The sequence below is a fragment of the Vulpes lagopus genome, chromosome 14 (genome assembly GCF_018345385.1).
Source record: "Vulpes lagopus strain Blue_001 chromosome 14, ASM1834538v1, whole genome shotgun sequence".
In the NCBI taxonomy this organism is placed as follows: domain Eukaryota; kingdom Metazoa; phylum Chordata; class Mammalia; order Carnivora; family Canidae; genus Vulpes; species Vulpes lagopus.
Genome location: NC_054837.1, coordinates 34,923,954 through 34,939,191, shown reverse-complemented (window position 1 = coordinate 34,939,191; position 15,238 = coordinate 34,923,954). Strand labels below are relative to the sequence as shown.

The following is a 15,238-nucleotide window of genomic DNA, read 5'->3' as shown; positions in this document are numbered from 1 at the left end:
TCAGAGGTAGTACAGGCGGTTGGACAGGGACAGGTTGGGCTCCCTGTGAATGCTCTGGCCCACGAGGAAAGCCAGCTTGTGGGCGTACTGGCAAGGAGCAGGGACTCGAATGACGCCCTTTAGTGGAAGAAACACAGGGCTGTTACTCTCGATCTGGTCTCCTGTATCACACATCTCAATATTAACTTTAAAAGTCTCTGAAAACAGTAACTCCTTTTTTTGAAAAGTGAAGCTCACGTATGTGAGTTCATGTCCCTAGGGAAACACACTTACTGGCCAGTTATAGTAGACGTGACACAGCTTGTATGTGAGCCTCTGTATGTGGTCTGGCTTCAAGCCACTGCTGTCATAGATGACGTTATAGTGTGTGGGAGAAACACTGCCACTTCTCACTGCCTGGCTCACGATAAAAAAATCATACCTGGAATTATAAGAGAAAAGCCACATGGATGGGAGGCTCATCCGTCTGAAAGCTGAGGTTAACATGGGTCCAGTTTTTCACAGGGAGAGGTCTCATATTCTCATGTAACCTAACCTCTTCAGGATGAAATGTGCTTCCTTCACATCCATGACACTTGCTGTTCATGGACCATTCTGGAATGCTTATGTGTGACAGATGTTTAAGAAACCACTATTACTTAGATTTTAATTATCTGTCACTGACACCTCAGGGAACTCCACACATGCCCAGGCCGCCAGTTACAGCGCCCGGCGTAGGCGAGGCACTCACAGCTGTCCACCTGCACGCCTCAGGGCACACTGGTGTGGCTCACAGACCACAGAGGTCCTAGAGGGCAGCAGCAGTGGGCGAAGGTAGAGGAGCTCTCCTTTCAGGCACTGTCATTCCCAAAATATGCTTTTGCCCTAGAGCCTTTCCCCTTCTTGTTCCCACTGTAACAAAAGTATGCTTCATTTTCATCATCAAGGATGCAAAGCAGATTCTTAGAGGACTTGAGAGGCCCCAGGGACAGAAGCAGAACTAGTGCAGGACCCAAACAGTAAAGCAGATACCAGGAATGCAAACAGAGGAACAGGGTATCTGTTCTTCCCACTTTCTGAAGCAGCAATAACACATCAATCCAGAGATACTGTAATCTGACCTAATAAAGCTATAAGGAAATTACCTGTGCAACTTGCTAGCTCTGCTGAAACTAGACAAGTCCGAACACCACAACTGATACAGAACAGATTATTTTTATTTAGAAGGAGGGTTTCAGAGACATTAAGCCACTTGGCCCAAACCGTAGAGAGACCACAACAGGGCTAGAGTCAGACCCTCAGTTCCCCGACTCAGGCACATTAGCGTCCAGAGTACTGGCAGCTAATGGGACTCTGCTGGTCCCTACAAGTTGGGTTCTCCAGGTGCATGCAGAGCATCAGCAGCTAAGTTTTAAACAGCATCTAGTAAAAAGTAATGAAGTGTTTTCATACTTCATAATTCCACTTGGATTTTACCCAATCTGTTTATGTCAGCTGTCTCCCAGTCAATGTCTGCCCTGAGCTGTAGTTAGCACAGCAGGAGTGTTAGTAGAAGAGCCATGGGGTCACTCGGAGTGGTTAGAGGGTCCTGCAGGAAAGAACTTTCTATGTTAGCATCTTAGCCACTTTGTCTCCCACAGCTGATTTTCCCACTAGTAGAATCCTCTGGCACTGCCATAACTAACACCTGCTTGAGAAAAAGACAGAAATCCAAGACAGGGTGGCTCAGAGGTCTGCCTTTGGCTCAGGGTATGATCTCAGGGTCCTGGGATTGAGTCCCACATCGGGCTTCCTGCAGGGAGCCTGCTTCTCCCTCTACCTCTGTCTCTGCCTCTCTCTCTGTCTCTCATGAATAAATAAATAAAATCTTAAAAAGTCTCCTCTCATGAAAAAATAGAACCTTTTTTTTTTTTTTAAAAGAAAAGAAATCCAAGATAATGCATCTCAACGTAGTAATTTCCATCCATGGTCACCTAACAGAACTGACTAAAGAGAACTAAAAATCTGTGTTCCCATTTATCTACATAAAGTTAGTGTTGTAAAGTCTCATTTACTCTAGGTCTGTATAGGAAGGGCATTCTGCATTAGCAGCTCTGCACCCAGGCCCACTATTTATCCTAATTAAAGCTGCCTTTTTAAAAGCTCCAACATGTTGAAAAAGAAGAATGGTCCTAACAGTGTGCTCTCCTGAAGACAGCACTACTGGACTGACAGAGGAGCCACTACTCTCAGCAGCATCAGGATCCCCTACCCCCTAGGCCTCACCCCATAGTGTTTTTGAGGAGCCAGTTTCAGCAGCCAATAGCTGCTGGGTACGAACACCATCAGCAGGCGGCCCCAGTGTGCCTGCAGACATCCTAGCTAGCTGGCTTTTCCATGGCAAAGTGTAGCTCCAGGCTACATAAAAAGCTTTGTTTACTACTCAGAAGCTCCTTATCTGCAGCTGTGTTTCAGATGAAACTTTCTGACCTCTGGATAACAAAGCATTATCAATCTCAACATTTTTACTAGGAAACAATCTGTGGATGAGGTCACATGTTAAAAAAAAATACAAAAGCAATCTACAGTAGCAATTCTTACCCTCTCTATGTCTAATCAGTGCCACAGACAATAACCCTATTCTCCCAGAAAAACTACATGAAAACCTATTCCCCCCAGGCTTCACCAATACTAAATCATAGGCTTTATTATTATTACTGGATCAAGCTAATTGAAAACTTTATAAGAAATAGGAGAAAAAGTAAACATGTTGAAGTTGATAAAGCAAAAAACAATTCCACATAATCGTACAGAACTTACCATTCTGGTCTGGTAACTTCTACATCAATAACCGTCCCGGGAAGTGGGTTCTGAAGTCTTCCTCCAGACTGAGCAAAAAATCTGGCATTCACGCGTTTCTTCACCACAATTACCGTTAGTCTTGGGCTTAAAGGTGATGATGATGAATGTAATGACATGGAGTCTGTCATGCTTACAGGCACTCAATCATTGACATTCACATTCACATACTCCATTTAAAAAGAAACCCTCTCCCTGGGATCCCTGGGTGGCTCAGCAGTTTAGCACCTGCCTTGGGCCCAGGGCATGATCCTGGGTCCCAGGATCGAGTGCCGTATCAGGCTCCCTGCATGGAGCCTGCTTCTCCCTCTGCCTGTGTCTCTGCCTCTCTCTCTCTCTGTCTCTCAAACCCTTTCCCTTTCGAAGCAGAGTATCTGTCCAAGCTATGAAGGGACACTCCACACTTTGTACAGACTTAGACAGGGACCAGGAGTCAACTGTGAGTAGAGAACAGGATGGCATGTGACATGAGGTCACACACATGTTCCATCAACAGACAAGCATGCTGCTCACCTGGCACACAGAAATGACAGATTCAGCATGCTTCAAAGCACACAATTTGGAACACTCTTCAGTGGGCATTTTGTACTAGGTGGAAAATAAGATCTGAAGTCTAAACTGGCTGGTAGGGAAGCTAGGTGGAGCACTGTCAAAGTCTAACCCAGCATTACTGGTTCACGAGGTACTGGGGCCCCCTGTCTCCCATCTTCCTCTGGGGGCCCCACCACATGCTGGCAGAGGATGTACCCTTTGCATCCCCCGCTGCGTCCCACTGCCCGATCCAGCTGGTTTCCATATACCATGATGAAACTCTCTTCCCCTGAGCACCCAGTGCAGCACCAGAGGCCACCTGTTGGCCCTTTATGTGCCTTCTGGCTCTGTCTGGGGGACAGCCCTTCAGGTGGCAGCACACATGTGCTTGAATACCTTTCACACCTTTTCTACCATCTCTGAAAGGTCCATTTCAAAAGCACCCCCTGGAGTATGTGGGCTGGCATATGGAAGGTACTCAGGAGTGTGCTGGAGTATATCAGACATTTGAGAGAAGTACTGATGCCTCCATTTTTCCTGTGCCTTTTCCCACCTGGAACATTAGCTCTTACAGAGCAGAAATACACCTGACTTCAAACTACATGACACAGAGGGCTTACACGCAGTGGGATCTGGTCTGGCTTGGGAAGGTAGTTGACAATATGCTGTTGGGACAAATGATCAGAAGGACCCTGATGAGGGAACTTCTGTTCAATGATAAATCTAATTTTGCTCCCTCATGGTATGAGTAATCAAATCCAGAAGGGATAGGGGGCTGATTTTACATAAGCAGAGGGTATTTTTAGAAATATCACCATCTACCCAAGGAGGTCTATTACTGCCCAGTTACTGTAGCTCTGGATGTAACAAAGTCAGTCTCAGGAGCCAAAAGACAAAGTGGATTTCAGTTCTCTGATATCACAAGAAACAACATAGGAAATGTCAGGACAGAAAGACAGGTTGTAAGTACGAAGTGACGTTTTTGATTTATCTAATATCCTAAATCAACTAATCCATTTTACTTTTTTGTAAAAAGCTGACATCAACATTTCAATTAAAAAACAAATAAATTGTGGTTCTAAGAACAATTACAAATATTTACATCCAAACTGCAGCTCTTCAAAGTGAGGAATAATTCTTGGATATTATTTTATTTTCTACACAATTTCAAGCTTTTTCTGGATAAGCTATCTACCGTTTACTGAGTACTTACTGGGTACTGCATGAAATATTTAATTATTCCCATTTATTCCTTTTGGTACCCCCTTGGTTACCTGCTTCCCTGTTTCACAGATGAAGGCAAAGCTGGGATGAACCCACCTCTACTCCTGGGACACCCTGCACTTTATCACTGATCTTGGTAGCCACCAAGTACAGCACAATTCACACCATGGAATCCACTTCCTGGGACAGCTGGTTATGCTTTCATTCAGGCCTCAACTTGAAACCACTTCCCTGTACAGTTTACCCATTGCCTCAGTGGGAACTGGGCAGGTAAGCCCCAGTAGCCGCCACAGTAGCCACCCCATACTAGTGCCGGACACCAAGAAGGACTCTGGTCAAACGCTCACCAGGGCCACCATCTCTTCAAAGGCAATTTTTGCCACTGCTTCTGGGAACCAAGCCCAAAGGACTCAAAAGATTCAAAGTAGCAGACATGCAGGCACCGCCAGGGTCACAGGGAACATTTCCCACGTATCAAACACGCAGCTCAACTCAAGACTGGAAGAGAAGCTTGCTCTATAACCTCTACTCTTTATTTCTTGAAAACTCCCTCTCCTCTAGGTGTGTAGAAAAGGTCACTGAGGCTGGATGATGCTGAGGCGAAAGCAGTAAACAAAGAGGAGACAAGAAAGTGGCCACCACGTTGGACTGCCCCTGCCCCTATGGCCACACCGCATCATCCGTGTGGACAGCACTTCCAACTCTGAGAAACACACCCAGCAAGGTTTACAAAATTTCAGAGACCGAAAGAAAATCAGTAACATTATTTTAGTGAGAAAATACAAGCATTAAGTTTTTTAAAGGAGACAGAAAAGAACATTAAACTTTCGTTTCCAAAACATTAGAAAATGCTTGTTAGCATTTTAATCTAAAACACAATTACTTCAAAAGAAATAGAAACATCCCTGACTTCTCTGAGAAGTTACTGGCATAATAAACTAATTTTAAGAAATGTGTAGAATCAACACTTAGCATCTGGCCACAGAAGCCTTGGAAATACCTTTCAGTTCAGCTAGAAATAAGAAGCAAGCACTTAATGCTTGCCCTACAGGTCCCAAATCACACTAAGCTCAGATAAAGTCAATGGGTTTCAAAAATCCCTCATTTCTACAATACCAAATGCTGGCTGAAAAGGTCTGACAAAAATAACCAGTGTTGCAACATGTATGTGCAAACAGGCCTGTTGGATTTCTTAAGTATCCTTAAAAATCAAATTCACAAACCTTTATGATTTCACTAATCTTTATGAATTCGCTAATAAGCTCTTATTTTTTTTTTAATAAAATATGGAACGCTTCACGAATTTGCGTGTCATCCTTGCGCAGGGGCCATGCTAATCTTCTCTGTATCGTTCCAATTTTAGTATATGTGCTGCCGAAGCGAGCACGCTAATAAGCTCTTAATACAACAGTCCCCCACCTCAGCTTGCTCCCAATCCGACAGAGACAGTAGCAACAAGGTACAGCATCTCCCAGGAGACGAGACACATGGCAACCATCTTCCCTAGATCAAGTATCAGTTCAACCAAGTTCACAAAGAAATTAAACAAGTATTTGTTGGACAAAGAAATCGAGAAAGAGTAAATTAATATGGTTTGGAATTTATTCTAATAACCAATTCTGTGGATGCCTACAGAAGTACCAGAATCTCAGATTCCCCACACCTCAAGGCTACAGGTGAGAAAAGTGGCAGGCAGAGAATCGGCAAAGGTATCTCCATACGTCTTATCTCTCCCTGGCAGGAGGGACCCTTCTCAGGACCTCTCTGCACCTCTGGCCCCTCCCCATTCCACACCCTCCAGCCTCCTGCACTCCTGAGGCTGGGTTCTCACTGACCCTTGCACCAAGGAACTAATTAATTTGAAAGACAAAAGGTATAATTTTATAAGAGAAAATGCTTTGCAGTTTGCATGCTTACTTGTAACCTCTACCAACAGATTTTAGGCAATCCAAAAACTGTGGTACTTCATAGTTAACCAGTGTTTTCAGCTGACCATCTCCTACACCATCCCGATACACAATAATTCGACTTGGCATGTATTCATTGCAGCTATTCCAAGCCCTCAGAGCAGCTGAAAGAAAGCCAGAAAAGTTTTAAATAAATTAACACAGAACAAAATGGTGTGTTGCTACCAAATTCTGGGCACGTTTTTCAATAATGTAACTTTAGGATAATTTCTTGGAGACCCCAATTCAGACACCAGGACGGTAACCCTCCCGGAGACTAACCTTGCAAGCAGACTTTGAGCCCATCTACAAGCTCTTGTCCTCGATCTTGAAATACACAGCGAGAGAACCAGCTGTTTGGAGAGACCAGGACCAGGGTGAGAATGACATCAGGTTGTACCTTTTGGAGCACTTTGTATTTATTTCTCTCTCAGCAGCTTCTAATGTTTAACCCCTTTTAAGATAACTGCTAGTATCTCCAATACTTTATGAAATCTTAAACAGAAATAACAAGATACACCTAACATCACAAATGAAACTTATTATAAATCAACATTCTATTTCCCCTGCTGAGGAAAAAATAAAATTTAAACTAATACCCAGAGAGAGCTTGCAGATTTACACCTAGTACACACAGATCGCACTTCTTGCTCTGTTCTTTGGAAGTCATTTATTACAGGTTTCACTCTTATAAAAGCTACAAGACCTTGAAACACACCCATTAGCAACACACGTCAATATACCTTTAATTTCCATCCTTTCCTATTCTCAGCAATTCTTTTTAAGATTTTATTTATTTGAGAGAAACAAAGTGAGAGAGAGAATGAGCAGGGAGGAGAGGGAGAAGCAGACTCCCTGCTGAGCTGGGAGCCTGATGCGGATTTGATCCCAGGATCCTGAGATCATGACCTGAGCCAAAGGCAGACACTTCACTGACTGAGCTCCCCAGGTGCCCCTTGGCAATTCCTTTAGTTCTAAGAAAAGCACTAAAAGGTGATGCACTATGTTGATACACAAGTGACTGGGTAAAATGAAGTGGGTTTTTCCAAAATAAAGTCAACACAAAAACTTTGTATTTCAGCAGTCAATAAAAATTATTAGAGAAGTTTTAGAGATGGTTGCATTTAATGAGATGTACCCTCCCCCACCCCCAATCATAAAACAGCCTGAAATGCAATCTACTATAGATTAAGGACCAATGAACAAAGTTGAAAACAGCAGGGCAGCTACTTATTTTACTTCCCTACTTTTCTTGCTTATCTAATGTAAGAGAAGTCAACAGGTTGAAAAGAAGGAAGGAACAGAATCCTAGAGCCCAAACCTCGCAGACCCCCAGAACATGGGCCCTGCACCCCCACCTGCTCCTGCCCATAGTCCAGCAGCTAATGAGTCATCACCCTGCCCCCCACTGGCACTTACCGGGTCATCCCTTCATTGATACTTGCAACAAATCCTGCAATTGACCTCCGTCCAGCTGTGGTATCATGGTAACAGTCAATGCCAACTATCATGGCCAGCTTTAGCTTTAACAAAAATATTGTAGTTTTAGATACAACGGAATACCAGCAGTAGTTAGAAAGTAAATCCATTGTTCTCAAACAATGAAAACTTATGCACCACTTAAACTTACAGGCATATCAACCCTCCAGAGCTCCCCTCCCATCTTGCAATTCATCTGCAGGGCGATTTTGGTAGCAATGGCCATGACGGTTTGCTGTTTGCCAAGGGTCCGGGCCACCACACACTGACTGGGAGTAGGGCAGTCTGTACACAAATATTTCTTAATGGCATCATACTTGTCTTTCCGATTACTCGACAATAGACAAACAACCTGCAACCAAGAAAATGTTCTCTTTACAAAGAATCAGGAAGCTGATGGTAAGGTTCAAGGAAGAGAAGAGGGAACCACACCCACCCACTGGATGTAAAACATCTGTCCAACACTGTCTCTGCCACAGAGCTGACAAGCTCCACGTAAACTGCTAGATACTGTTCCCTCCACTCACCTCAGGGATAGATGCTAATAACGGAAAGAAACCCCATGAGGCCAACAACTCAGAGCTGAACACCATAAGAACTTAGCTAAACATGCTCTAGTACCAGTTTGGAATAACTTCAAGATAGGGAATAGAGCAGAACAAGTTAGCAATAACCTACAGGTGGACAAACAGGTCTTCCACCATTCTCACAGTTCTCATTTGCTCACCACCCACCGAGGATCATGGATTTCAAACTTTTAAAGCTCAGGCTGCTCTCTGCTCAGTGGGAAGTCTGCCTCTCCTTCTCCTCCTGCTCCTACCCCCAACTTGTGCGCACTGTCTCATAAATAAATAGAATCTTATTGAGAACCTGATTACACTGAAATTTCTTACAAGTCCATGGACAATTCTGGGGACAAACGAGAGTGCCTTAAACATATGCCTGCTAGAAATGGGAAGACATCAGTCAAAGGGCACAATCTTCCAGTTATGAACTGAGTACATTCTGGGGATCTACTGTGCAGCATAGTGAACACAGTTAACAACGCTGAGTTGTGTACTTGAGAGGTACTCAAGACTGGATCCTAAATGTTCTCAGTACCAAAACACCCACCTGTAATTATGTGAGTTGATGGAGGAGTGAAGTAGCCTTGCTGTGATAATCACTGTGCAACATACACGCATATCAAATGATCCCACTATACACCTTAAACCCAAAGTGTTATGTCCATTAGATCTAAACACTAGAAATAAAACAGTCCATTCCTGCCCAATCCCAGTTTGTATTCTAGAGCTGAATCCAGCTCTTGGACTCATTGCTGTGTTCTCCAATTAATGCTCTCAGATTCTTCTCTAGCCCCTGACAAAATCACTTTGCCATCCTACGTGTCTTCATTACTCCAGACAATGGTGACAGTACTCTGCCTGTGGCATCTGAGCAGGAGATGAACAGCTAGAAAGGGGACATATTAGTTGAAGCCAATTTACTTCTCAGGTTTAAAGCCACATACACATGTTCACATGTTGTTTATCACTGCATCTGTCTTTGCCACCTTATTACTTCATACCTGGACATGTGCTGAACAACGAATTGCTTTTACTATTTGTGCCTATTCCCCATGAAATTTCATGGAATTAAAGGCTTTGAGTCCAAATACATTTCAGATGGTCTTGTTCCCCCCACCTTCCCACACCAACTGCAGTGCAGATAACAAGCTTGCAGACACACAACTAAAGCCAGCATTAAGAGAACTACCTTATGAAGGTAAAATACATATTTTGTGGACAGTTTGTGAACCTAATTACAACATTTCAAACTCAAATTCTAAGATTTACAAATGCCGTTTTTAAACCAAGTCAGTCCAGGACAGCTGCCTAGGTACCAGTCAGCTACTTACTATCTGGGTATCGGATGTAACTTTCTGCTGTAAGACTCTCAAATAGGCTTCAGTTCGATCATCCACTTCAATCCTAGAATGGAAATTTGTTAGCCAACATTCAGAAAAAGTAATGAAAAATGTACTATGCATAAAAAATTTCCTGTAGTTTATCACACATGAAACACTTCTGTATAAAATACAAAACACCAAGACTGGCCATTTAGGCAAAAGGTTGTTTCTAATGCGAATAGCAGCAATAATTTGGGTAACAGTACTGCTTGTCCTCCCACCCATTCTTAGTTACTAAAATACGTTTCTGCATCCTCATTACAGGGAACTGTATCAGATCTTTAAACATAATCTAGGTAACGTGTTTAACCCTTTTATCACTTTTGCATTCCCACACCCTCCAAATGACTACTAATCAATTTTCAGAGTAGAAATGACTTGACAGACTTACATTATTGCTTTTTTCATTTGTATACCCATGGCTGGTGTAACTTTAAATAGATTTTGTATCAATGAATTGGCTGCTTCATAATTTCTTCGAGTATAGATCAACAGCCAGTTATCTAGCGGCTTAACGCTAATTAATGGTGCACCTCTTGTTTCTTTTGACCAATCTGCAAATTGTGGATTGTAATCGAACTAGAAGAAAGTTCAGAGACACTGTGAATTCCTCTGCATGTTCTCAGTTACACACCCAATAAGCCTGTAACAGTTCTCCTGTGGCATTCTGACCCTTAGGGGACTACTCTTCCATTTGGACTTGATGGATAAACAAAACACCCCAAGAAGGGAGAAAAGTACAGTCAGGTGCCTGAGGATGATGGGACCCTGTCACAGCTAGCACATGAGTGCTTCTCACACAAGGCCCTCCCCTTGGTGCTGCCTGTGCTCTCCTTCATCTTCTAACACATGACAAGGACAGGTGCTACCTCCCCCTCATGATAAAGATACAAAACAAATACAGCTTTAAAAGTTAAGCAACTTGATGGAGGTGTCCCACTGAAAGCAGGCAAGGTAGAAAGCTATCAAACTTGAAGTACACTGACGTGGTGCTATTTCTCATAGAGGAACAAACCCAGTGCTTCCTCCGTGTCCTACCCACCTCCCTCACAGCCGTTATAACACAGAGATGTATTCTGTGACCAATTCTACAGGGATCATAAAAACAACTGCAGTTAAGACATTGAGCTGTATGTTTAGGTTGTTTTTCATAGAACATGTAGAAGGCAGAAGGGTAGTTTTCTATAAAAGGATTTTTAAAATTCTGGTACTTGCAGTGCTTCAATTATACAAAAACATTTTTAGAAGACTTGTTTCCCTTTTCTGAAGATAAAATATATAGGCATCACAATATTTATGTCCCTACAAACAAATGGTCCAGGCAAAAGTGAAGCCAGATAAATTGAAAGTTTTCTGTATTAGTGGCAGACAAAATACCAACCCAATCGCATAAGATTCTTCTATACCTTAAGTAATTCAGTTCTTAGAAACAGATTAAGCCAGCTTTCAGTGAAGTCTCATGGATGATCAGAGGACCATGTGTATCTCTGCTCATAGAAGGTGAAAGGGTAGGTGGGGAGGGATGGGGAGGGGGGAGGAGGAGAGCAGACTGGCATGTAATGGGGTTATTCCTGCTTTACTGTGCACCAGACCCAAATCTGATGTGACTGACAACTTTAAGAACTGCCTTACTGTTTTTCCACCTTGGTGAATCTTTTCAGCTTGCAAAATTCTTCCTGAGAAGGACAGTAAGTTGGAGTCAAAGCTCAAACCCCAGTCTCGAAGCTCCCTCTGAACATTGTCATCTCTGTAAATTTAACATATTTACGTGGCACTCAAAGTAAGGAAATGCAGAAAAACCAGACATATGCAAATAGAGATCCAGCACAACCCACAACTTCTCTCAGGACTGAGAGCGTAGTGAGGATGCCAGGACACACAGATGTGCTCTCCGTATCTCCCTCATCATGTCCTGAGGTCCTTCAGGGTAGCCTCTAGCCTACACTTCTGATACCCAAATGACCTTCCCTTCAAAGTAAATCCCTCCATGTTAGAGAGAAAATAGGTTTGTCTTAAAAATTTCACTTTCTGCTTGATTACTGTTTTCTAATAGAAGAATAAGAAAAGGCCACAGGCTAGAGTTTAACCTTAACATTCCCTGACAAACAGCAGGCTCACCCACAAATACCAAGAACCCACCCCAAATACTGAAAACACAAAAGAAAAACAAAATTATTTTCTATCACTCCCAACCCACAGAAAAGAACACAAAACCGAAACCATGCCCCAGTGAGAGGCAGAGGACTTACTTATGAATGTAATCAATGAGTCTTCCCACTTCACGCTGCCTTTGTTCTGGAGTCAGCCTTGTATGAACAGCTAAGTCTTTCATCACATTAAAATCATTACGCATCTTATCAGTTAGACCTTCAAATAAAATGTTGAAAGGTATATGATTATAGAAACAAGGATCACATCTAAACGTTTGGAGTGCGGGGTGGTGTAGAGTGAGGGAAACGACAAGGGGAATGAGGCAGCAGTAAGGGCTTTTCTGGGGGGCTGTGAGGACTCCAAGAGGTAGAGGCAGGGGAAGCAGCCCGAATACAGCAGTACCTGTGAGATAGCAGAGCTCGGGGATGAGCATCGCAGGGCCCGGCAAGGTGCCACCAGGGCCACGCCTTCTCTTAGGCTGACTGACCAGAACAGGTTGTTTTAAGTCGGTGATTTCCTGGTTGTATTGCTAGTTATAAAAAGAAGGTGTCACTGTTCATGTAAATGCCTTTAGTTATAGGTCAGTGGGCCCATTTGCTTTTTTTAAATTGAGAATTGATGCCAATAGTAAGGCTGGTATCAGTATCCAAGCAAAGCTTAAAAAGTACATCTTTAATCCTGGTAGAACAGGTTGTGACTTACATGTATTACTGAGTACATCAACTTTCTTCCTAAAGACTTAAGAGCCTCACTGTCCTCGACCATCTAAATTCTGAGTTTTAGTCACAGTTCACTTAATTTTGTGATATTTTGGTTTAGAAACAGAAGCCTACGTAACTCTGGGTCCTCACGACAGAATTCCTCCAAGACTACTAGTATTACAGCAAGAAGTGGTATAGAAAACAAGTCTTGCTATGACATATAACAGTACATGGGGAGAAGGAAGAAGTTACCATGTCAGAGAACATTCTTAATTACGAAAAATTTTTACAAAATGTTGACACTTGGTAGAAGCTGGATTTCAATTCAGTAGTCTTTTCTAAAAAGAAGATTTTATTTTTGGGGGGCAGGGAGGGTATGAGAGGGGGAGGGACAGAGGGAGAAGCAGACTCCCTTCTGAGCAGGGAGCCCAATGTGGGGCTCGATTCTGGAACTCTGGGATCATGACCTGAACTGAAGGCAGACACTTAACCGGCTGAGCCACCCAGGCACCCCTCCACTCAGTAGTTCTAAGATTCCCCATAAGCACTCACTAAGGTAAGTTTCACAACTGGTAAAAAGACAAAAAATGCTGACTTTTGTGAGTTCATGTATGCATGAGATGGCTTGTGCGCCTGGAACAAGAGGCTTCCCTGTGTTATCTCGGTTCATCTCTGGCCCTGTGTTCTCTAGAGATCCTCTTGTACCCTCTTCTCCTGGCATCTTTTAACATCCTGATTAATTTGGCTCTTTTTACTTTCAGAGAGCCACACATCTGCATGCAGTAGCACACAGGGATGAGTACCATGATGGCCCTTCTGTTAGTGCCACTTACTCAGCAGCAGAGGAAGTACTTTCTGTTCCCTATTCCCACCCTATGCCAAGTTCCAGGCCACCTAGTCTCAGGAACTAAGAGACCATGAATTCCAGTCTGTTCTGACTTTGTCCTATATAGACTCTACCAACCACTCAGGAAAAAAGTTAACTTTTCTATTTTAGGTAAGAAAATTTCAAGAACACTCTTATCTGATCCCTGCTTCATGTGCCTGCACTACGGATTTTATCACACTGTCTTCTTTATTGAGATACAACTGCTCACAGGCCCCTCCCTTGCACGTCACTTGTTGGGTGCACAGAGCAGCAAGAGTGTGGGAGTAGAGTCAGTTGCATTCCTACATCTGCCCTATCTCGCCAATGGGCCTTTAATGAGTGCTTCCCTGTTATACAAAACTTTGGGATGCCTTTCCTATATTCTTAGGGCCCAAACAAAAACCTGTCAATTCTTTCAACATCTTTTCCTACATCTAAGAACTGAGCTTGTGATTAACATTACTGTCAAACCTTTTCTTTTAAAAACTGACCATGATCTTCCCTTTCAAAGGCTCTTCTCTCTCCCACTCTGAATGGTTCTTAAATATGATTTTTAACGTAGAACTTTCTTAAATATGATTTAACGTAGAACATCATTTATGACTAAAACTGCATCTCTACTAGGAAGTCCCAAGAATGCCGTGATTCTCTAAAACATTTCAATACCACCCCATTCTGACTGACTATATCTACTAAAGACACCCAGTTAGCCCTGGCTGTAAGAGAGAAGTCTTCTAGCAGAAATCATCTGAGCCGACACTAAGCCTAAGAGCATGAGTCAGGCGTGCAGAGTGTTGCAGGCAGGAGGAGGCTGGGGTGAGAGAGAAGGTGAGCACCAACACACAGGCAAGGGCTACATCACTCAGGGTCTCACTGGACATGCATCAGTGCACATCAGTACTGAGGGTGGAAGAGTAACATCAGATCCACAGGAGTTTGAAAATGGGTCAGAAAGCAGGAGAAATGTGAAATGAGACTGACTGAATGAGCATGGGGCCCTGCACTGAAGAGGGCAGCCACTGGAGGATGAGGAGGAGGCAGTATCGCAGATGGTGAGGCCACTAGTAGCACCACACGAGAAGAGGCATGCAGGTCTGAAGTTTTAACTACTCATTCGGACACCTGAGTGCCTTCCTAAGCAGCTAGAGGTACATAAACCACAAAATCCCTGCCCTTATGGAAGGCATAGTCCCTGTACTGATCAAGAGTACTGCACAGGGGCCAGAACACACTCAGCACTGGTCCCATGGAAGGGGACTTTGAGATGTGTGACTACTGCGAACAAGCAGGCCTAGACATGTCTGGGCTATAGCTAGAAACCCAAGAACTGTGAACACAGCACACCTGTAGTCCTAGCCCTGATGAGCCTAGAGATCACCTAACAAGTTAGTACGGAGTAACTGGGGGCTCAAGGAGAACCTGATGTAGGTCAACAAGCAGTTGTCCACTTAGGAGTAAGCTGGCATGTAAGACTCACTACCAGAGAAGGAGAACCTCCCCTGGCCTGGCTTCAGGCTGAAACTGAACCTTCCATGGCTGTGTCCTTTGGAACTGCTATCGATACACACCGTCT

General features: G+C 43.5%; 1 protein-coding gene and 1 non-coding gene across 2 annotated transcripts in view; both read right to left on the bottom strand.

The window, feature by feature from the left end:
- The window catches only part of PIWIL1 (piwi like RNA-mediated gene silencing 1), a 31,447-nt gene continuing 16,209 nt past the window's right edge, over positions 1–15,238 (bottom strand). The window contains exons 10-21 of the mRNA XM_041729247.1: positions 12,499–12,625; positions 12,195–12,312; positions 11,578–11,692; positions 10,337–10,524; positions 9,895–9,967; positions 8,149–8,349; positions 7,938–8,041; positions 6,801–6,871; positions 6,490–6,643; positions 2,779–2,904; positions 274–421; positions 1–117 (exon numbers count right to left, since the gene is read on the bottom strand). Coding sequence (XP_041585181.1) covers positions 1–117; positions 274–421; positions 2,779–2,904; positions 6,490–6,643; positions 6,801–6,871; positions 7,938–8,041; positions 8,149–8,349; positions 9,895–9,967; positions 10,337–10,524; positions 11,578–11,692; positions 12,195–12,312; positions 12,499–12,625 — 1,542 coding nt within the window. The remainder of the gene's footprint in view (positions 118–273; positions 422–2,778; positions 2,905–6,489; positions 6,644–6,800; positions 6,872–7,937; positions 8,042–8,148; positions 8,350–9,894; positions 9,968–10,336; positions 10,525–11,577; positions 11,693–12,194; positions 12,313–12,498; positions 12,626–15,238) is intronic.
- Positions 5,853–5,959, bottom strand: LOC121475867. The gene has a single exon (XR_005983819.1). It is a non-coding gene; the product is annotated as a U6 spliceosomal RNA (small nuclear RNA).